Below are 22,190 nucleotides of genomic sequence, written 5' to 3'. Positions count from 1 at the left end.
CCAGTGCGTACCTCTCTTGCCGGTGTCGTCACGGTTGTCGTTGCATTATTTGCCACGCCAATGGTACTTTGGCGCCACTAATATATTGTGTTGTATACACTATTTCTTATTGGTCGGGCATCAAATTTGTATTTTCGTTTACACATGACACAATTTTATCCGTAAATTTTTACATGCACATTTAGCACATGTATATGGACATGTGTAAAGTTCTCTATTTGTTTCAACCAAGATCATACCCTATTGGCGCCCTAAGAACGTTTTTCTTCTGCATGCCAAATCAAACGGCCAGCACAACGTAGCCCAATATATTATTTTGAAACGCTGGACTCGCTGCCTCGCTGGAGCCCTCGTTCCATTTAACATCTTCGTTCAGTAAAAGACTGAGACCAATCGGCCCAAGGCAATAGATGGCGTGGTCATGCATGGGCGGGGATGTAGATAAACACGTCTAACTCGAGGACGGCATTATTGTGTACTTCCCAGCTCGAAGTTCTCCAGAGCACGTAGCCCGTCGCCATCCTGAACCTCCCCGTACCGCCGACGACCGAAAGCTCCCGTAGCGGCTCCACGATGTTGTCGCGGCCGAAGACGGTGAAGGTGCTGCCGGAGTAGGGCCCTGCCGTGAGCACCACGTTCGTGCAGAAGAGCAGAGCAGGGCCGTGCATGGACGCGAACGCGTAGAACCCCTGAGCTCTTCCCAGGGGTCTCGACGCCGGGCTCGCCCCCTCTGTCAGCGAGTCGTCGATCATGACCACCTGCCCGAACCGCAGCGGCAGCTCACCCCCGAGAACCACCGGCCCTGTGCCGTTCACGACCCCCACCGCTGTGGCGCCCGGGCCGGTGAGCACGTCGTGCATGAACAGGCGCATGCGGGCGGGCTGCCTCAGGTCTCCACGTCCCGGGAGCCATTGCGAGGACGCCGAGAGAAGCGCTAGTGCCACGACTGCTGAAGAGACGAGATAGTACACACTCCTCCGCTCTAACCAAGCAACAGACATGATTGATCGATGAAGAATTGAAGATGCACATACATCTATTATATATTTATATTGAACAGTACACACATCTTAACTGGATAACATACTATATAGCATGCAAACATGGTGGGTCGACAGTCGACGCCATGCGCACTTTATATGATGGCGTACTGATTGGCGTGTTTGCTTTGAACATAAACATGCTACACCACTAACCTGCCAGTTCATGCACCATTTCTTGGAAACTCACACGGACAAATGGACAATGGGCTTTATTCGGCTAAGTCCGATTTCTTGGGTCCACCACCTCCATTATGTACAAAACGGTGTGTGTAATGTTTGGGCTACACCCAAAGCAAAATACTTTGCTTGGCTTCTACCCAAAACCGGATTTGGACCGCCGACCGTCTCTAAAAATAAACGTGGATGACCCAATTACGGTTTATGCCCTCTTTGCAAGAAATCGGTGTGTCACCTTTTTGGTGAGTGCCGATACACGGTGCGTCTATTATGGACGTGGTTGGGCTTCCCCAACATTCAACCATCAATTGGGCGGGCCGCTCAATAAATCATTGGTGGATCACCATGACAAGCGGCTCCAGGCCTAACCGCAAGGCCATCGCGTCCCTCACGCTCGTTGTTACTTGGGAAATATATATGGAATGAGCGTAAAGCGCGTGTATTTTGAAACGAGCATGTTCCTCTTTTAGTTTTGTTAGATAAGATTAAGAAACAAACCTGCTTGTGGATTTATGTGGGCGCCAAACGCTTGGGCGAAATAATGGCAGGAGAGTGAGACTTTATATCTTTAGCTTGTAGTACGGACTATCTTGTTTGAACACTCTTCTTAATTAATTGAATGGACAAAGCGCTTTTGCCCCTTTCAAAAAAAAAATTTAAACCTTCCAGTATCAATTTAGAGTAGGCCCTTGTTGCAGCTGTAATGTTTGTGGTGGTTAATCAAGTCATACTTGCTGTTGGCAGCATGAGTAGTCTTTTTGTGTAATAATTGAATTCTGACTTCTAAAAATGCATGGTGTTATAAACGCGACAGTTAAAAGAACGAACAAACCACACGCGGGTGAAATAAGATTTTATGGTGAAAATCCTCTCTAATAAAGAGCTGAAAACCACAAACGTCATGAGTAAAATTTCATAAAAATATTTACACAACGCCGTAAATTTTAAATGAAACAATTAATCTTAGCTGACGAGAAGTTGTGCTTATAGACATAAATTTTCTTTTATACAAATTTAGATGCCTTTCATGTACTCTCGAAAAAGAACATTGTGTCGTGCATCACGAATTTATTGACAAATTGTACTCTCGAAGAGACCACCCTGTCCAATTTATTTACAAAAGGACCACCTGTGAGTGCAATTGACAAAAAAGACCACCTTCTCCGTGGCGGTAGCGCCCCCAGGCGACATGTGGCACATGCCGCCGCAGGCTGTGGCGGCAGGAGCTTGCCCTTAGGCGTCGAGCAGTGCCGCCCGTCGCCGTCAGCTATGGCGGGCCATGCCGCCAGAGGCAACGGCGGCAGCGTGACGTGGAGCATGCCTCCACTAAGTACGGCGGCAGGCCCCGCCCCTTGCCAAAAGTTCTGCCGCCGCATGCAACACTGATGCTCCAAACCTCCTCTCACGGACTTAGTCGCTGAACTCAATATGAAATACTTTGACGATGGGCTAAATAATTATTGCATTATTATATGCTAATTATGCAGCGGTGCCCTGAAATCCATGCATGCATTATTGCATTATTAGAGCATCTCCAGTCGCGTCCCTCAAAGCGTCCCCCAAAGGGATTTGGGGCACGCTGGACCAAAAATGCGTTCCAGCCGCGTCCCCCAAAGCCCTTTTTTGTCCGGCGCGCCCCTATATGGTGTCCAGCGCCCCGAGCCCGTCCCCGTCCCACAGGGGACGCTCCGGGGACGCCGGACACAACGAAAAGCGAGGCGGGGAGTGGCGGGGCCGACCCGTCAGCGGCACAATTAATTTTAACCTAACCGTCGCCTACCTCGCGACGGAAGTTATTGGCGCGCAGCGACGGTGCAGTTCCCGCAGCGACGGTGCAGTTCCCGCAGAGGGCGCAGCGACGCGTCCCGTCGCGTCTAGCTCTGCGTGCCGGCGTTAATGAGCGCCACCGCTCATCCGCCCCCCTCCGGCCTATAAAAAGGTGCGCCTCTCATCGTCCCTCTCACACACAAACCCTAGCGCCTCTCTCCCAAACCCTAGCCGCCACCATCTCTCAACAAGACTCGACGCTATGTCTGGTAGAGGCGGAGGCCGACCTCGCGGCCCCGGCCGTGGTCGTGGTCGTGGTCGTGGCCGCGGCATAGCTGAACGCTCGCCGTCGCCTCCCACGCCGTCGTCTTCATCGTCGGAGATGGACGTGGAGCCGGACGTCCTGTTCGAGTTCGTCCACGTCCTCAAGGGCGACCCGCGCGGCATCCGAGAGGCTGCCGGACTCCTTCGCCGAGTACGTCGACGGCGTACGCCCGCGCAAGATGCATCTGCGGGAGCATTCGTGCGGCTACTGCCGGTGGATCGTCGACGCGATCTACGACGCGCGCGACAAGATGTACCTCAACATCGGCTGGGAGAAGTTCGCGCGCCACCACAGCCTCGAAGCCGGCTTCATCCTCGTGTTCTCCTACTTCGGCAACAGGGACATGAGCGTCAAGGTCTTCGACGAGAGGCGCCGCCGCCGGGACTACCACGTCGACGGGGACTCCCACGACGACAGCACCGATGAGGAGGACGACCGAGTGTTGTTTCTTCGCAGCGAATACGTGCACGGAGGTTTCGCCTGTTCGCCTCATCGGTAGAACCAACAAGGGCACCATCCTCCCGCTGGATTTTCCAGTTTAGGTGACTGGGTGTGCCCTCGAGTGTTGTTTCTTAGCAGCGAACACAGGAAACCTTCGATGCACGGCCTAGTTAGATTTAGTTTTTTTGCAATATTTTATATTTGTGTCCACCATGGTTCAAACTATGTATTAGTTTGTGGAAAACCATGTTCCAAACTATGTCTTCGTGTAAACCACGTTCCCAATTATGTATTAGTTTGTGGAAATTGAGATAAAAATGCCAAGAAAAATTATTTTAAATGTTTGGGGGCGGCGTTTGGGGGACGTGGCTGGGGAGCGACGTCCCCCAAAAGCGGCACGAACAAAACACGTCCCCCAAACGCTCAATCCGGCGCGGTTTGTGGGACGCTTTGGGGACGCGACTGGAGATGCTCTTATATGCTAATTATGCAGCGGTGCCGCGAAATCCATGCATGCAACGAGTACATAGATGTAGAGTGCACGTAGTTCCTTTGGTAACGTATATGGCCTAATGACATAGTTAGCAAACCTCCCCTCATGGACTTAGGGCATCTCCAACGTGGCGACCCATCCCGCGTCCGCGCATCCGGATGGGTCCCGGCGAACAAAAACGTGGCCCAACGCCGTCACGCATCGCAAATGTAGATGGCCGCGGTGTTCGCAACGATCCAAATCCGGCCCAAGGCCAGGTTTGCGTGGTCACGGATGGCACGCGGCGTTCAGCCGCGTCCGCCTGCTCGCCTTCCTGGGCCCATCTATCGGCGGGCGGGAGTCCTATTAAATGTGGACTGGGGAGGGGGGCTGTCCCTATCTAGTCCCCACTCCCCACTCCACTCCGCTCGCACGAGCTCGAGCTGCAGGCCACGCTGGCGGCGTCCCGCGAGGTCAACGACCTCGAGGAGCTGGCCAAATGGCCGCACCTCGCCTCCGCGCTGGAGGAGGAGGCCAAGAAGGCAAAGGAGGACGCCGTCGCGTGGGCGTTCCATGCCATGGCGCGCTGGCATGAGGAGGCCACACGCCAAGCCGCGCTCTGGGAGGAGGAGGAGCGCCTAGCCACGCTCCAGCACGAGGCGGAGCTGCACGCCGTTGCGGCGGAGCTGCGGCAGAAGAAGGCGGCGCGGCTGGCACGCCTGCGCAGGCCGGCGAGCCCTCCTGACCCGCACTCCGCCTGGGAAAGGGCGCAGTGGTCGCCCTGTCCGGAGTCCTCGGCCCCCTCCGGCGTGTCCAGCCGGAACAGCGCGTCGCCGCCGGGGCGCATCATCCTCATCGACGACGACGAGTACTACTGGGAGTAGGGTGGCGCACCGGCGGCCACCGCGTCCCGAACCCTAGACTAGGGTTTCTTTTTTTTAGTTTAAAGCCTATATAGGACTTTCTTTTATGTAAAAATTGCTCAATATAGGGTTAAGATTAAATGAACTGTAGTTTAAATTTAATTTGTTTTTGTTTTTTTTTGTTTTTTTTTGTTATATATGACTTTTACGGTGCGTCCGCGCGTTAGGCGCAATGCGCAACCCAAACGAACCGACGGTTAGATTCGCGTGTCTGTGCGGTCAACCAAACGCCCCATCTGGACGGACCAACGCGTTCGATTTGGATCGCTTTGGAGATGCCCTTAGTGGCTGAGCTTAATCTGAAATACTTTGGCCATGGGCTAAATAGTTATTGCATTATTATATGCTAACTATGCAGCGGTGCCGTGAAATCCATGCATGCAACGTACATATATGTAATTATTGCATTACTATATGCTAATTATGCAGCGGGTGTCGTGAAATCCATGCATGCAACGTACATAGATATAGAGTGCACGTAGTTCCTTTGGTAATGTATATATATATGGTCTAATGATATGGTTAGCTAGCATGCAAATTTTTTGGCAAGGGGCGGGCCTGCCGCCATACTCAATGGAGGCATCCTCCACGTCACCTGCCGCCGTTGCCTCTGGCGGCATGGCCTGCCACAGCTGACGGCGACGAACGGCGCTGCGCGGAGGCATGTGCCATGTGTCGCCTGGGGGCGCTGCCGCTACTAAGAAGGTGGTCTTTTTTTCAATTGCACTCACAGGTGATCCTTTTTGTTAATAAATTGGGTATGGTGGTCTCTTTTGCCAAAAATTCGTGCATCACACGCATCCTGAAGATGTCATTCAAGTCCCAGTCCAACTGTCTGCTTCACCTAACGTGGTCCAATTGCTTTTCAAGAACGAAAATTGTATGAGAACCAACATGACATTGAATGGTTAGGAGTGTTGATTATTTTCAGCCCACCAGAGTTCAAACCCCAGTTTTGATATATGTATGTCTCATAAAGGTGGGATATTCATTTAGTTGAAGGAGAGGTTTCCGTCGACAGTGCGGCGTCTGTGGTAGGGGGGAGTGTATGCGCGTGTATATGAGCGTCAGTTTTTGTACTTTGTTTCTAAAAAAACGAAAATGGTATTTTTTCGTACAGATAGAGAGATATGATTTTCACGCCGACCACACCGAGGAATCTCCACTGGGATGATATAATTTGGAAATTATTCTGCGTGGATAGATGGATAAGTTGCCTATGCTTCAACGGCATGACTAAATGGACCGACTCGTCCGGACCAACCTATCGTTTCATCAAATTTGAGACGCGGATGCGTGTAGCTAGACAACATGTGCGTTCTCCCGAGTCCTCTAGCCAGTGGCCAGGGAGTTCCCGCGTCCTCCCCTTAGCCACCCCGGGCCCTACCAAAATGGCCGCCTCGTAACGAATGTGCCGTGCCGCTGAGGGCACTGGCCTAGCAGGCCAGACTGTGGCAAAAAGTTTTTTCACGGTCCGACTCAACCGTACAAAATCAGGCCGCATGGGTTGTTGTTTTGGGTCGTGCCGCTCTAGATGCCCTAACATAAATGTCTCAGTTTGGCATCGGAACTAGCACGTGGTTACATGGTTAGCATGGCAATGGTATCCCTAGCATCACGTCAGAATTAAACCATAGGTTTAACGCTTTGATGTTTAATAAAGAGACGACGTCTCCGTCCATAGCTATATGACATCTATGGTGACTTCGTCAATATCGGAACCTTCTTTGATGACTTCACTTTCTATCCGTAGGCTGACCCAAACGGATACATTTGGTGTCAAATACGCCTTTAGTGATCCGTGCAAAAAATCTCGGGGTCATTCTAGTTTTTCTTTTAAATGATTTTTGCTTATTTGTCAGAATCACGTCAACTTTGATTTTTCAGGTGTGCTACATAACTTTTTGTCGGTATGATAAATGTAACTAGATTTTAAGTGTATATTCTTAAATAAGTTTTACCTCCATGATAAACACAATTAGACATTAAGCCATATGTGAAGGGGAAAATCCTATAAGACTAGGTCTATCGTAGACCTGTCAAGATTTGCGACACATGTTGACCCCGATCTAACATCACATACCCTACTCCGACCAACTCCAGTACTTGCCAGGCCTCCTGAATTCCCATATTTCATTTTTTTTCTTAAACCGTGTGCGCGGCGGCAACCTTCATGAAAGTCTACTATTATCTAAATTCTTTTGACTTATAACTTTTGAAAACTTTTATTCTCCACGTTTAACCCGATTGATGATCCGTCTTCACCATTAGCTTACTTATGGTGAGATCTTCAAAACTAAATCTTATGTTATCCTCGAGTGAGATGCACCTTCACTCAACCTCTTTTATTGTGCAACAATATGCATTTTAATTTTCTAAAGCTAACCAGTTTTTAAACAAAGTGAAGAAATTGACATTCAAATTATCCAAAGGAGGCCAAAATAATTATGGAGTGTTGGGACTTCATTATTGATCATGTAGAATATTATGGATATCTTTATCCAGTTTTGATATATTGAAGATTTAAAATGATTAATGAATATTTGTTGAAATTATCCAAAATTTGAATTGTGCTTGTGTTGAATACGATTTTAATGGTATAACACAATTCATACATGTGCATGTAAGTATATTGCAAACGCATATGAAAGCTATCACGATTAATACGAATGTTGTTTCCTTTTTATATTGTATTCTTATTTGTTTAATTAATGGTATTTGAACTTTAGTACCTAAGTAGGCTCCAAAAAGTCCTAAATATGTGTGAGTACCAAAATACTTATTAATAAGATGCTAAAAAAATATGCGACAAAATAGGAATTTGGAAAATTAACACCTCTAAGGCTAGTCATAGAGGGAAGTATCATACATATGTATCATACATATGGTACTAGTATATGATACTACCTCTATAATGCATGTTATCATGTAGTAGTATCATAATCTCCATATATTTATTGATTTGTAGAATGTCAATGCTGATTTTGTACTAGATTTATTTGATAATTATTTTTCTAGTTATATGTGCTATGATACGGCCGTATCTACCTATGATAGCACTATAATCTCTCATCATCAATTATAGTGACACATCAACTTTTTGTATGCATCAAATGTATGATACTACATAACATACCTCCATAGTGGAAGTCGTAATCATGCGAGCTGGTTGCTTAGGGTTCAAGTGACACTTGTACTAGGACGCCTAATGGGCTTCTTGTCGGTTGGATTTAGACTCTTTCATATTTTTATGTTTGCTCCCCTTTTATGATAGCTTCACTATATTCTTGTAAAGACATGTTTTCAGAGTCGGTCTTTTTGGCTCTCGTAGTAGATGTAGCTATTTTGAACATGCAAAAAATGAAACTGATAGTTTCAGAAAGTTAAGCCAAATACTATGTATATATAGGGAATAATGTATACTTCTACAAAATTTAAATCTGAGATACGTGGTATTCCACACTAGACACTACACAGAATAGGCAAAATTATAGATATATGGGGGTGTGGATGGTGCAAATTCAAACCTAGTGAGATTTTTTCTTTGCTGTGTAGCTCAAACACGCATTTTTCACGTTTGTAAGATGCATTATTCATCCAGGTTTTTTTTTTAAAGACCACGGGTAGGCAGAGTTCCAAATGCATTTTTCTCTTATGTGTTTCCCTTTCAATGCAAACCGAAAACACCTACTCCTACCAAGTTTGAAATTCCTAACAGAACTAACTTGCCCAGAAACACTATGAAGAAAATCACAAATCGTGGGCCTGCATAGGGTAATGCGAAAGGACACCAAACGCGCGTGGCAAAAGTCCTTCCGCAAACATAGCAGGCAGAGAACAGAAACGGAAAGTAGCCACCTACCACATGGGGTGAGCCAGTGAGCAAATGCCAATGGCTTCTTGTTGCCGCCACCAGCATGGGGCCGATCCTCAATCATGATCAATGCCCACTATAAGTTGGATTTTTTACCTAATATTGGTCCAGCCTATTTAAGTTGGTTCATAATTTCTGAAAAATCTTAAAGATTTAGTCGGTCCATCCATTCATGGCAAGAGGTGTGCGATGGGGGGATGGCCCCGGCACCTGGCGGCGTGGCCTTCACCTCCCTTCCTCGCCTCGGCCTCGCCGGGCAGGCGGTGATGGGGGTGGATATCGTGCTGCTCCTCCTCCAGGTCTGGGACCACGGCACTAAGGACGGCGGCCCTGGATGGCGGTGACGGCGTCGACCTGGTGGCGGGTGGCGGGCGTCCGGTGTTGCTGATCATGGCACCGCGGTGGTGGTCTTCTCTTTCGCCGGAGGAGATCGGCTAGTTGTGTGGCTAGCCTTGGCGGATCTCGCGATCCGTCGCCTAGCTCCCGATGGCGAGGCGCAGCTGCTGGTGAAAGCCGGCTCGGACTTTGGTCATGGCGGATGATGGCGGCGTTGTTCGCCGTTACCTTGTTGAAGGCATTGTCTCTGCAGTCTGTGTTCTTCGCCTGGGCTGCTCCAGGAGAAACCCTAGACCCGGGTCTCCCGGATCGGACGATGGCGGCGCGCAACACCATTTTATCTGTTGGGGGCATCGTTTTTGGAGCAGACAACAGATGGTGGTGGTGCTGAGGTGGAGCGGTGTGCTTTTGCTGTGTCGGCGTCGACAAGTCGCCGCGGCATGGTGCAGTGGTGTCTCGGAGACGGATGTAGTGTGATGGACGCGCGCAGGATGGTGGAGTCGTTTGGCACCGTGGCGGCATCAATGGCAGGCCTGGCATGGTCAATGCGATGATCTCTCTTGAAGATGGAGTCGAGGAAGACGGCAGTAGCAACTTCTATGGCGTGTGCGTTGGCATGCGCTGAGAGTCTGCTTGACTGGATGTGCGCTTCTCATCTGCTATTGAGCGGCCTGGGAAGACATTTGGTTTTTTGGATGATGTGAGTTGGTGAATTGTCATCCCCTTCATCCCTCTGTAGGTTTAGCGAGGTGGCTTCGAGTTTAATCTTTTGTATTGCTCTTGTAAGGTGTTGTGAATAATCTAATAAAAAAACCGTGTGCATCCCTTGGATGCAGAAGCTGGGGTGATATTTCCTCCATTTCGAAAAAAAAGAGTTTAGTCCTAAATTACTAGTTTAGAGTGTTTTGGTCCTTTTTATAAGTACGGCTGATCTAGTTGTTGTAAGAGCATGTGAGAAGAGGTTTTCCACACACGCACTCCTCCGCCTCCATCGCCTCGTTACGACATGACACGACTGAGCATCAAGCCAAGAAGTTGCATCATTCTCTTTGTTCCAGAGCCTTGCCCTGATCAAAATCTTCCGCGCCTGTCTTACGGTATGCACCGCGAATCAGGACAGTAGGCCTCCGAAACCAACCGCCTCTTGTGATCCTATACGGAAGAGCAGAGATAAAAAAATTGGGAGCGCTTCTGCGTGACTACTAACTTCATAACAGATGCGGACAAGATATTTCCCGCCAACGATTTCTTCCCGGACATCAACAGTCTCTACGATAACATGGACGACAACACCTGCACGTGAATGGGTCTTCTTGTGATGTCCCATATGTCATCCTATTTCTTCTACTTGAGATCATGTCGCAATTCCTTGTTCTAGCACCAGGCTCAGGGGCGGAGCTCCCAGTAGGGCAAGGTAGGGCAGCCGCCCTACCTTGATTTTTGGTGAATACATATAGATGCGCGTGTTTTTTCTGAAATTTTTGAGTGGTCATACATCGAAAACGGACTCCGTATGAGAAAGTTATGCGTGTTTCAGTAAAAACACTGCGCAAAATCGATTACAGGCCAAAAACATAGACTATTTTTATCTCCAAATATAAACTCATATTCTAGATTCAATGTGAATAATATTGCTTGTATTACAGAGATTTATCATTGAATGTACCCTAGTATATACAAGATAAGCTCGAGTTATTCATTATACATACTTGTAGAATTGAAGATTTTTGGATATTTTAAAGACAAGTAATACTTTCTCCGACCGCGTTATTACTCCATTAAGATGACATAGGGCTTACCCGTGATGACATCAACAATTGATAGGAATTTTCTAGCAACAAAAATAATCAAAATCGAGTTGCGCATCGAACGAGGGATAATCAAACGTCTTGATTATTTGTATTACATCATATTTTTTAAGAAGATGTAAAGCTTTGCCGTTGAGTTAGCATTATTGGTATGTTTTATAGGTTATACTTATAATTTTTTTTTATTGTATTGAGATATTACTACTTTTTAGGACTATTTGGTATTTCCATCATTCAAAGTTCGCCCTACCTTAAATTTTTTTCGTCCTTCGCCACTGACCAGGCTTAGAATTGTTTCACCCTACTATTTGTTACATAATATGTCTAGCTTGTTTCCTTTACTTCTAGTCATGTTTTATCTACCGTCTTTCATGGTTAATTTATGCGAAAAAATCTTTATATTTGCAACCCTATATAAGAAGATCTCCTGCACGGCTGCACACCACTCATTTTCTTTGAGATTACAACCTAAGAGAATCTTTGCATTTAGGGCTACCCCATAATAGTAATTCTCCTCCCGTTGTTTAATACACTGGGTTAATTTCTAGTATGAAATTGAAATAACCATATATATTGGAATATATATCAGATTAAAGTTTTGTTTGAATCTGTGTATTACTTTCCATTATATCTTTCAAGCAAGCCTAAAAACAGTTCATTTTGATAAAATTTGAAATTTAAATTCTGAAACACATTTAAACATGATATACACAATGAAATTGAATAAAACTAAATATAAAAAATTGTGTCTCCATATTGGACTCTAAGGTACTTGCCAAAAAAAACCTAACTTTGATGAACCTACTTTGAAACGGATTGAAAAAAAAATGTTTTAAGGAAAAAAATTCAGCAATATGAAGTTTCAAAAGTTGATTTTCAAAAATGTTAAAAATTATTCAATATTGGTATCATTTTTGAAGCTCCCTTCACTACAAACTCAAATATTCGAACCCAAGTAGATGTAGTAGCGTGGGTGAGAGAAAATATACAAGTGCAAAAAAAGAAGGAAAAGGAAGGAGAGATCTCAGAGATGAGGTGGGCCGTCCACGGGATGTTAGACTTCCCCTGTTATTTAAGTATTTAACGGCTGCTCTGTTGGCACATCGACTCAAAGGGAAGAGGAGCCCAGACGAGATAAACAAGATGTACTATCGCACCATGCAGGTCGTGCTCAGGTATGGTGCATGCATTTCGAAGATAATTAAATCTATCTAGGCCCTGCATGTACGTCCTTGATTACGAACTCATATTCGAAATTCTATGTGTGTGTGTTGCAGGGGGGAGATGGGCGGAGCTGCGTCAGAGGCGCTGGCTGGCTGCGTCGGCCGCTACCGCGGCTACTCCACGGCCTCAAACTCCCAAAGGTTGGCCGGAAAGGTTGCCATTATCACTGGTGCCGCTAGCGGCATCGGCAAGGCGACCGCCACGGAGTTCGTCAGGAACGGCGCCAAGGTCATCCTCGCCGACATCCAGGACGACCTCGGCCGCGCTGTCGCCTCCCAACTCGGGCCGGACGCGGCCTATGCCCGCTGCGACGTCACGGACGAGCTGCAGATCGCCGCCGCTGTCGACCTCGCAGTGGCGCGCCACGGCCGGCTCGACGTAATGTACAACCATGCAGGTGTCACGGGGCCCATGGCCGTGGACTCCATCACGTCCCTCGACCTCGCCGACTACGACCGCACCATGGCCGTCAACGCCCGGTCGGCCGTCGCAGGGATCAAGCACGCGGCGCGCGTGATGGTGCCGCGCCAGACTGGCTGCATCATCTGCACCGCGAGCACCGCGGGGGTGATCGGCGGCGTCATCGCGCCCCCGTACAGCATCTCCAAGGCCGCCGTCATCGGCGCCGTGCGGGCGGTGGCCGGCGAGCTGGGCCGCTACGGCGTGCGCGTGAACGCCATCTCGCCGCACGCCATCGCCACGCCATTCGGGCTGCGCGGGTTGGCGGAGCTGCTCCCGGCGGCGACCGAGGAGGACCTGAGGCGGATGGTGAAGGGAATGAACGAGATGGGCGGCGGGTCGGTGCTGGAGGTGGAGGACATCGCCAGGGCGGCTGTGTACCTCGCGTCCGACGAGGCCAAGTACGTGAACGGGCATAACCTTGTCGTCGACGGAGGGTTCACAGTTTGCAAGCTGACCAAGACGTAGCGAGGATTTACTGGCGTATATTGCATGACTACTTTGTCATCGTTGTAGCGAAGAATGGACACCCATTGTGTTATATTGTGATCCAAATTCCAAGAAGGGGCTAACTTCTGACGAGCGGTACGGATCGTTGCCACCGTCTATATATTTTCCCTGTAAGCCGCCGCTAGGGTTTCATCGGATCATTGTACACCCACGGCGTTTGTAAACACCACCAAAATAGTGAAGTTCTTGTTACGTGCGCCGTGGTTTTTCCCTTGTGTGTTGCAAGGGTTTTCCACGTTAAATCTCGTGTCCCCTGCAGTGTTTTATTTTTCGTTCTTCGTTCTTTGTGCATCTCGATTTAGAACACATTGTTTTTGCTTCTGCATGTTGATCGTGCTTGAAGATAACATATATCACGACCCCGCATGTTGATCTTGCTTCTTTTCCCCTTCTGCTAAGCCGATCGATATTTCAGAGGATAGGATATGGGGCTTTGACAACGGTGGGGTGTGGCCTCTGGGACCAACCAAAGGAACGTGATGGAGGACAACGGGTTTGGCCTGATTCAGGTGGACGGCCAAGACGCTGATTCACCACAGCAGCTTCCCACCGCCCACGATTCTGAGTGCTCATTCCCTTCCGTTGACACAGAGCTGGGTTCCACGGAGGAAGGAGATGGGTTTGAGGCTATGACTGCCGCGCATGCGCCAACCCTGGTCCAGGGCGAGGCCTGATATATTTCCAAATGTACGTATGCAACACCATATATAATTAGTTCTTTCATGTCGAATTAGTAAGTAGCTAGTCGCTCGGAATTGTCTAACAATTTACTAACGGAAAATTTTCAGAACAAATCTGAAGTACACAGCAATATCAGAAAATATAGCTGTTTTTGACGAGTTTTAATCCCATTTAAATTTGATTTGGATCTTGTCCGAGTGTTGAACATAACATTTTTTGGGTGCCAATCATAATATACGAGTAGGAAATTCCGTCAATATGCCTACGTGCCAAGTAAGGAATTAGTGCAAACTCAAAGCCGCTTCATTTTAAAGTGCAACGGGAAAAAGTTGGTTAAGACTGACCATAGTGGGTGTATGATAACTTAATTTATAGTAAGTATCATGCATTTTATGCATCCAAAAAATCTGATGTATCACTGCAAATAGATAAACAAAGTGACTTTGCATGGTCAACAACATCAGCCTCCTACTAATTGACCTTTTTATTTTCCCCGGTAACGGGCAGTTGTACTAATAATCCATTAATATATATCAAGCTGATCCGAATAAATGAAACCCGGGCGACAACTTATCTGAAGTTAGTTGCACCCTTGCACTGTGATACGACATCAAGATCAACATCTCGTGTGATGCGTGCACAAGAGATTAAGCAATACTGTGATCTTTTTTTTCGATAAAGGATGTTTTATTACTTAGATAAGCAATTACATCCAGCCTCTGCATAACCAGGATGCACACAGCTGTTTCAATAGTCCAGAGCGAGTAATAAAAGGAAAAAGGCGAAATACATATCGAGACGATAAACTATATAACGCCTAAGCCGAGTGTGGAGCTTCAATCCGTAGACTATGCTGCCACCCATGTCGGGAAAAGTATCCCTCGCCGTAGCCTCCAACCGTGTACGGACCTCCGTAAATAGGTCTCGGTTCTCCGCCCGCTGAAGAGGTAACCATGAACGGAGAATACCTGTACATCCGTAGATGACCTGCAACAAAGAACAGTTTTTATCGTTAAAAATCTTGTCATTTCTACATAGCCATAGCGCCCGGATAATCGCAAGCGCCCCCACCCTAAGAAGCAACTTAAACCTTGAATCAACACCATGAAGCCAATTGCCAAAGACATTTGCCACACTAGTCGGGGGATACAGGGTAGACGCTACTTGGATGATCGACCATATAGATTTCGCAAAACTGCACCTGGAAGAAAAGGTGTTTGATGGTTTCGTCATGATGACAGAAAACACACCGTCAATTTCCGTGCCAATTCCGCTTAACAAGATTATCTTTAGTAAGAATAACTCCTCGACGAAGGTACCATCCAAAAATCTTGATTTTTAATGGTATCTTCATCTTCCAAATTTTCTTATTGTTATCAACTCGGTAAATCAGAATGGAGGATTGCATTGTATAAAGATTTAACTGAAAAAGAGCCATCTACATGGAGATTCCATCTAAATTCATCCGGTTCAGGTGATAATTGAATATCACCCAACCGCTGAACTAGAGCATTCCATGCTGTTAGCCTTTGTCCAAGTAAAACCCGTCTGAACGTCACATTCGGAGGTGAGGTAGCCATGACAGTAGCAATGGTATCACCTTTGCGACGAACAATACTATACAAAGCAGGATATTGTTCACTCAGGGAAACATTGTCCAACCAAACATCTTCCCAGAAACGTATCTGTGCTCCATTCTTAACAGGAAAAGTACCATGACGAAAGAAAATATTTTTCGTTGCCATGAGACCAGCCCAGAAGTGAGAGTCCCCGGGTTTCCAAACCACTTGGGAGAGCGTCTTCGAGCCAATATACTTTCTCCGGAGAATAGTTTGCCAAGTCCCGTTCTCGGTAAGAAGCTTAAAAAGCCATTTACCTAGCAGAGCAGAATTCTTAACCTCCAGGTCATGAATTCCAAGTCCGCCCGATCTTTGGGACTACACACTATACTCCATTTAACCAATCGATATTTCTTTTTCTCGCTGTCCCCTTGCCAAAAGAATCTGGATCGATAATAATCGAGTTTATGCAGAATTCCTTTCGGCAGGAGGAAGAATGATAACATATACGAGTACCATATTTGTTAGTACCGAGTTAATGAGTACCAATCTTCCTCCTATGGACAGCAATTTGCCTTTCCAACTACTAAGGCGTTTCTGTAATCTTTCTTCCACAATCTTCCATTCAGCAAGGGTAAGTCTCCGATAGTGAATCGGGATACCCAAATACCGAATAGGGAAATGGCCCTGCTCACAACCAAACAACTCAGTGTACTGAGTCATATCGTTTTGGGATTCACCGAAACAGAACAATTCACTCTTATGGAAATTAATTTTCAATCCCGACAATTGCTCGAAGGCTGCTAAAATTAATTTGAGATTACGAGCTTTTTCGAGATTACGATCCATAAAAAGAATTGTGTCATCGGCATATTGAAGGATAGATAAACCCCCATCAACCAAATGTGGGATCACACCTTCAATTTGACCATCAGACTTGGCACGCTCTATGAGTATTGCCAGCATATCTGCTACAATGTTGAATAACATTGGTGATAGCGGATCGCCTTGGCGTAACCCCTTTCGTGTCTGAAAATAGTGGCCGGTGTCGTCATTGACCCTAATTGCCACGCTACCTCCATACACAAAATCATAAATTAGAGCACGCCACTCAGGAGAAAAACCTTTCATCCTGAGTGTCTGTTGTAAGAAAGACCATTTGACCTTATCATATGCCTTTTCGAAATCTAATTTTAAAATGACCCCACTAAGTTTCTTGGAATGCATCTCATGTACCGTCTCATGCAGAACTGCCACTCCATCAAGGATATTCCTTCCTTGCATGAAAGCAGTCCGAGAAGGTTGGACCACATGATCCGCGACCGTATTCGGTCTAATGGTGGCCACTTTCGTGAAAATTTTGAAACCGACGTTTAAGAGGCAAATAGGTCTATATTGTTGAATCCTTTCTGCCTCATTAACCTTCGGTAACAAAATTACTTCACCAAAATTTAGACGAAATAGTTCTAGTTGTCCCGTGTGAAGATCATCGAACAAATCTAGAAGATCCAATTTGATAGTATCCCAGAAAGTTTGATAAAACTCCGCTGGGAAACCATCTGGACCCGGTGCTTTATTGCACTCCATTTGGAAAATTGCCTTCTTAACCTCATCCTCAGAATAAGGCGCAGTTAAGAGGCCATTTTCCTCTGGAGAAACTTGGGGTATATCGTCCGTGCGGTCCTCATTAAGGGAGAAAGAACTTTCCTCCGAAGGCCCAAACAGATCCTTATAGAAATTAGTAATGTAAGATTTGAGTTGATCGTGCCCTTCAATAACCCCTTCATCTTGGATGAGAGAATGAATACGTTTTTTCCGATGCCTTCCATTGGCTAAGCCATGAAAATATCGTGTATTCGAATCCCCTTCCAAAATGAATTTGGCCTTTGATCGTTGATACCATTTGAGTTCCTCTTCGCGAAGAAGGCTCGCTATCTGCGCATTGGATTGATTCTTGAGGTCAATCTCTTGCGTGGATAACGGTCTCAATTCCGCTAGGGCCTCTAGGTCATCGATCACATGTGAAAGACGAATCTTCTCTTTCTTAAGAAAACCAGCCGTATGGGCAGCCCAACCCGTGAGATGTTTACGCGTAGCGCGCATTTTATTATTCCATCTCGATATCGGATTGTTGCCCCCGACTGGTCTTTCCCACACCCTCTTAACCATCTCGTGAAATCCATCTCGTTGTAACCAACCTAGTTCAAATTTGAACGGTCGCTTACAAACCCGACGTGGATTCCCGGTGGTTAAAAGAATGGGAGCATGGTCGGACAGGTTTTTCAATACGCTCTAGGGCGCGGACAGACACCATTTGGTATTGATTCTCCCATTCGGTATCCATCAACACACGATCTAGTTTCTCGTATGTAGGCTCGGGCAAGCTGTTGGCCCAAGTAAACTGTCGACCAGACATAAAAACCTCTCTTAAGTCTAAGCTATCAATGACATCATTAAACAAGAAAGGCCAATGTCCATCAAAAGGGCCTTTACTCTTCTCATGAGGAAATCTCATCAAATTAAAATCCCCGCCGATTAAAATCGGATACGGATTATCCTTTGCGAGATTTACCAACTCACGTAGAAAGTCGGCCTTAAAAGCGTCTTGGGCAGCACCATACACAAGCAACCGGACTCCAAATGAAACCGTCTCGCTTTGTTCTCGGATATCGAGTTTGATGTGATACTCTCCATCCGAACTAGCACGAACAGTCATTGTGTCTATACGGACGCCAAGTAAAATGCCCCCGGACCTACCACGAGGCGGACGAGAAAACCACTCGAAAGTTAATCCCGCCCGACAATCGGTCGAGGAAACTTTGTGAGAAATTTCGTCTACCCGTCTCCGATATAGCAATAAAATCTAAATCATAATCTCTACAACCATCGGCAATGTGAGAATGCTTAGCCAAGTCTCCAAGACCTCTCGCTATTCCGAAACATGCCAATCATCGAGAAACTTTTGTAGATTTAGTATTTTTGCCATATCTACGAGACTTCTTACCAGCGGACGATCGGGAACCACGTGCAGAAGCTTTTAGATCATAAATTGAACTAAGCTCCGAGTGTTCCAAATCGACCTCAGTAAGAGTACCAATAATAGACGAGAGGAGCTGACCATCTAAGATGTCATCCGCTCCATCATCGTCATCAACTGGGGTCTCCAGCCCAGTGGAGTCATTCGGAGCAACCGTTAAACGGTCAAACTCCGTCTGTCTCAACACATTGGCGAAACCGAAACCTCGTCGAGGCCTAGTACCCAACGAAACTCCTAAACTCGCTCAAATTAGAAGAAATGCGAGAATCTGAAAAAGAAGTGAAAGACTTGGATGAATGTCTCGTACCTGCCGTGTCCAAGTTCTTCTCCGCCTTACGTCGCATAGCTCTCTGCAAGGCGTCCTCATCGGTAGGTCCCGCCCCATCCTCCGACAGCGCGTACCTCCCACTCCTCCTCAAAGTCGGCTGAACGACCGGAGGAGGAACGGTAGGGGTAGGATGCTGCAGAGCGGGGACCGGTGTAGTAGAGCTCGGGCATGGCGAAGAAGTGGTCGAAGCAGGAACGATCGACGAAGCGGGTGAAGAGGTAGGAGATGCAGGGGTAAGAGGCGATGAAGCCCCCCGCACCGACCCCGGCCTCGACAACCCACCAGCTGGTGGAGAAGAAGTCGTAGACGATGGGGCATCAGCCGACCCCAAAGGGTCCAGGCCATGCCCCGGCCCCGGCGTCCCCACCACCTGTGGAGACGGAGCGAGTCTCCCGAGGCGCGTCCGAGGCCCGCCGTCCGTCGACGGAGGCTACGCCATCGCATGGCTGTGCGTCCACCGAAGGAGAGGTAGCCGCAGCGACACTCCTCCCGGCGTCTAAGCCACGCGACGGCCGAAGCGACGTGACACTGGCGGGCGCGCATGGCGCGGCCTCAGCTGAGGCCACCCCCCCCCCCCCCCCCGCGCGCCTCGCCCTGGTGGCGCAGCAGCGCGGCGTCGCCCGCCGCCTCCTCCTCCAGGGACGGTCCACGCGGAAGCAGGCCGCCAGGTGGTGGTGAGGACGTCGGAGCCCTCGAGGCCCGCTCCACCGCCACCACCCTCGAGGCTGAAGATGGCTGCGATGCCCCCGGAGGCGCGAAACTCGACGACGGAGAAGAAGCCGGCCTAGTCCGACCCTGCATGAAAGTCCGAACACGTGAAGGTGAAGGAGTCCGAGATGCCCGTGGTGGAGAAGCAACTAGATGCGGTGTCTGGGACCGTGGCCTCGCCACTATCTCTCGTCCTCTATCGGTCACCGGTGAGTGATTAAAAGGAGTCAGAGCCAGCTGTGCACCCGTCGCCGAAGTTGCACCAGTCGTATGCGTAGGAGGGCGGGTATCCACCTCCATGTTCGCCGCCCCTGGTGCATCCTCCGCTGAACCATCCTCTAGTCGCTTCTCCTCTGCACCATGGGAATCATCAGAATCCTCACCATCTTTCCAGAAGAAAGGCCGAAACCGTGAGTCGGGTTTGAAACCATCCGCCTCCTTCCGAAACCAAAATTTGTAGCCATTGAGGTGTAGTAAAGCAACCACCTCCAAATAGCCACGTTTATCTCTCGAGAGCACCGAAACATCCCGCATAGCCACCAAAATGCGAACAATCCCCTGACTGCGAAGAGTATGTAAGTCCACATCAAGAGTAGAACCAATGAGAGTCCCAACAGCCCATAGCCCAAGAAAGTGCTTCACGGAATCCGGCACACCATCGACATGCACCCAAACAGGCTTCATAACAAAGGCCGGAGCAATATCCTGATGTTCCCAAGTAGAGACAAGCACCTGTGCCTGAACCTTGGGTACACTCATCTGCATGCCATCTATCCTCGCCAAATCATCATGTGTAGGAACCCCAACAAGAAAAGCCTTCTCCCCATGTGGAGACGCCTCCCATCTCCAGGTGGGATTCCCAGGACACATACGAGCAAGGAGGCTCTGAATATCCGCCGCCGTGACTGTCCCCTCACCAGACACCTGAACCAAAGCTGTGGGTGCACTAGAGGCAATCAACTGAGGCTTGTACACCGAGTCAGGGAGCTGCAGGTCAAGAGTGGCATCATTACCGCAGCCAACAAAAAAACTCATGGGCTTCGGAACTTTCAGAATAGGGCATCTAACAGTCGGATGATCCCCGTAATCACAAACCAAACAATAATGCAGAACCTTGCAGTTCTTTGTAGCATGAGTATTCACATCACATTTCCAACAACGTCCCACCTTCTTCCGTTTAATAGGAGCTGGAGCATCCGTAGGAATCTGGTGAGGTGCGGCGATCAAACCCTGCGGTACAATCACGGATGGCTGTCCCATAGCCTCCGGGATGGCCTGTCCAAGAGGAGGGGCAACCGGCTGGACCCCCGCCTCCGAACCCACAACGGCCACCGCCTTCTTCTTCCGTCTTTTCTTGCCTTGACCGGGCTGAGCTAGCGGCTGCTGTTGAGGTGGTGGCTGCTGAGTCTGCGGCTGCGGAGGGACGACTTGTGGCAAAGGTACCTGCGGCACGTACTTGCTGCCCCACTTGCGGATACTGATAATGCCGACCAGAATACTCGCTGAAAAGGTTGCTGCGGAGGAATGTAGTGCATCGGCGGAACGGGTGCGCGGGCGGGCGGACGAAACCCCGTGTTTGGCCGCGGCGCAGGGGCTCGCTGCGGCGGCAAGGGGTGCCGGCCGGCCACCCTTGGAATCCTGGCGGGCCGAGGTACGGCGCAGCGCCGGCGGCTGGGGGCGCCCCTGGCCTCACCGCAGCGGGCGTGGGCGCCGTTGCCCCTGGAGTAGACGCCGCCGCCCCGGGCGGCACTGGCGGCCGCAAAGGCCCCGACATGGCGGCGCGGTCACGGACCCCCGCAACCACCTGCGCGAAGGAGGGTCGATCCGGATGCGAAGAAGTCAGCGGAGAGGGTCGGTCGCGCGGAGAGGAAGGGCGGTGATTGGCGGCGTCGGCACCGTGTCGGAGAGGAGCGGCGGCGACGAAAGCAGATTGTCGAGACGAGAAGTGCACACGATCGTGACTTCGTCCAGGAAATCGTGATGCGCGCTGAAGGCCCATAACCGCATGTCCGAAGCCGGCCCACCTCTGCTGGGGCCCACCGCATGCGCCGATGATCCCGCCTCTGGAGGTTTGAATCGAGGCGTGATCTCCGCCGCGGCCGTGACCTGCACCGGCGAGGTCGCCTCCTCCGCCGGCCTTCCCATCTCCTGCCGCCCATCCTCGAACCACTCATCGGCCGCTGGATAAGCACCTCTCACGCCCGCCAAAGACGCGGCGAAGAAGTCCCCCAGAACCGCCGGCGGCGTGACCCGTCTCGGCGGCAAAGGGCCCTTCCAAGCTTTTAGCCGCACCGAAGGTTTGGGCAACCGCAGCCCTGTCGGAGACGAAGACGCCTGTCGCCGAACCTCCTCCCGAACGGAAGATCTTGGCGGCGACGAAGATCTTGCCCTCGCTGTGGCCGGCCTTGACTCGGGCTTCTCCCAAACCCTGGACGCCGCCGATGGATAGCCTATGCGAGACCAGAAGTCGGCGAGCAGCACATCGCCGTTGAGGGCCGCAGCGGGATCCGGCGGCGGA

The 22,190-nt window shown here is 49.0% G+C and overlaps 2 protein-coding genes across 2 annotated transcripts; one reads left to right on the top strand and one right to left on the bottom strand.

Moving 5' to 3' along the window:
- Positions 1-311: 311 nt before the first annotated feature.
- On the bottom strand, positions 312-872 carry LOC124672925 (dirigent protein 1-like). The gene has a single exon (XM_047209079.1). The coding sequence runs from the start codon at positions 870-872 to the stop codon at positions 420-422; it is 453 nt and encodes a 150-aa protein (XP_047065035.1). The 3' UTR covers positions 312-419.
- An 11,554-nt stretch (positions 873-12,426) lies between these two features.
- Positions 12,427-13,358, top strand: LOC124679039 (momilactone A synthase-like). The gene has a single exon (XM_047214864.1). The coding sequence runs from the start codon at positions 12,427-12,429 to the stop codon at positions 13,315-13,317; it is 891 nt and encodes a 296-aa protein (XP_047070820.1). The 3' UTR covers positions 13,318-13,358.
- Positions 13,359-22,190: the final 8,832 nt, after the last annotated feature.

Source organism: Lolium rigidum, chromosome 7 (genome assembly GCF_022539505.1).
Source record: "Lolium rigidum isolate FL_2022 chromosome 7, APGP_CSIRO_Lrig_0.1, whole genome shotgun sequence".
NCBI lineage: Eukaryota > Viridiplantae > Streptophyta > Magnoliopsida > Poales > Poaceae > Lolium > Lolium rigidum.
This window is presented reverse-complemented; position numbering and strand designations above follow the sequence as displayed.

Bases quoted from the DNA above. Each gene is read 5' to 3' on its own strand.
- LOC124672925 (XM_047209079.1), bottom strand. From the start codon at position 872: ATGCGCCTGTTCATGCACGACGTGCTCACCGGCCCGGGCGCCACAGCG.
- LOC124679039 (XM_047214864.1), top strand. From the start codon at position 12,427: ATGTGTGTGTGTTGCAGGGGGGAGATGGGCGGAGCTGCGTCAGAGGCG.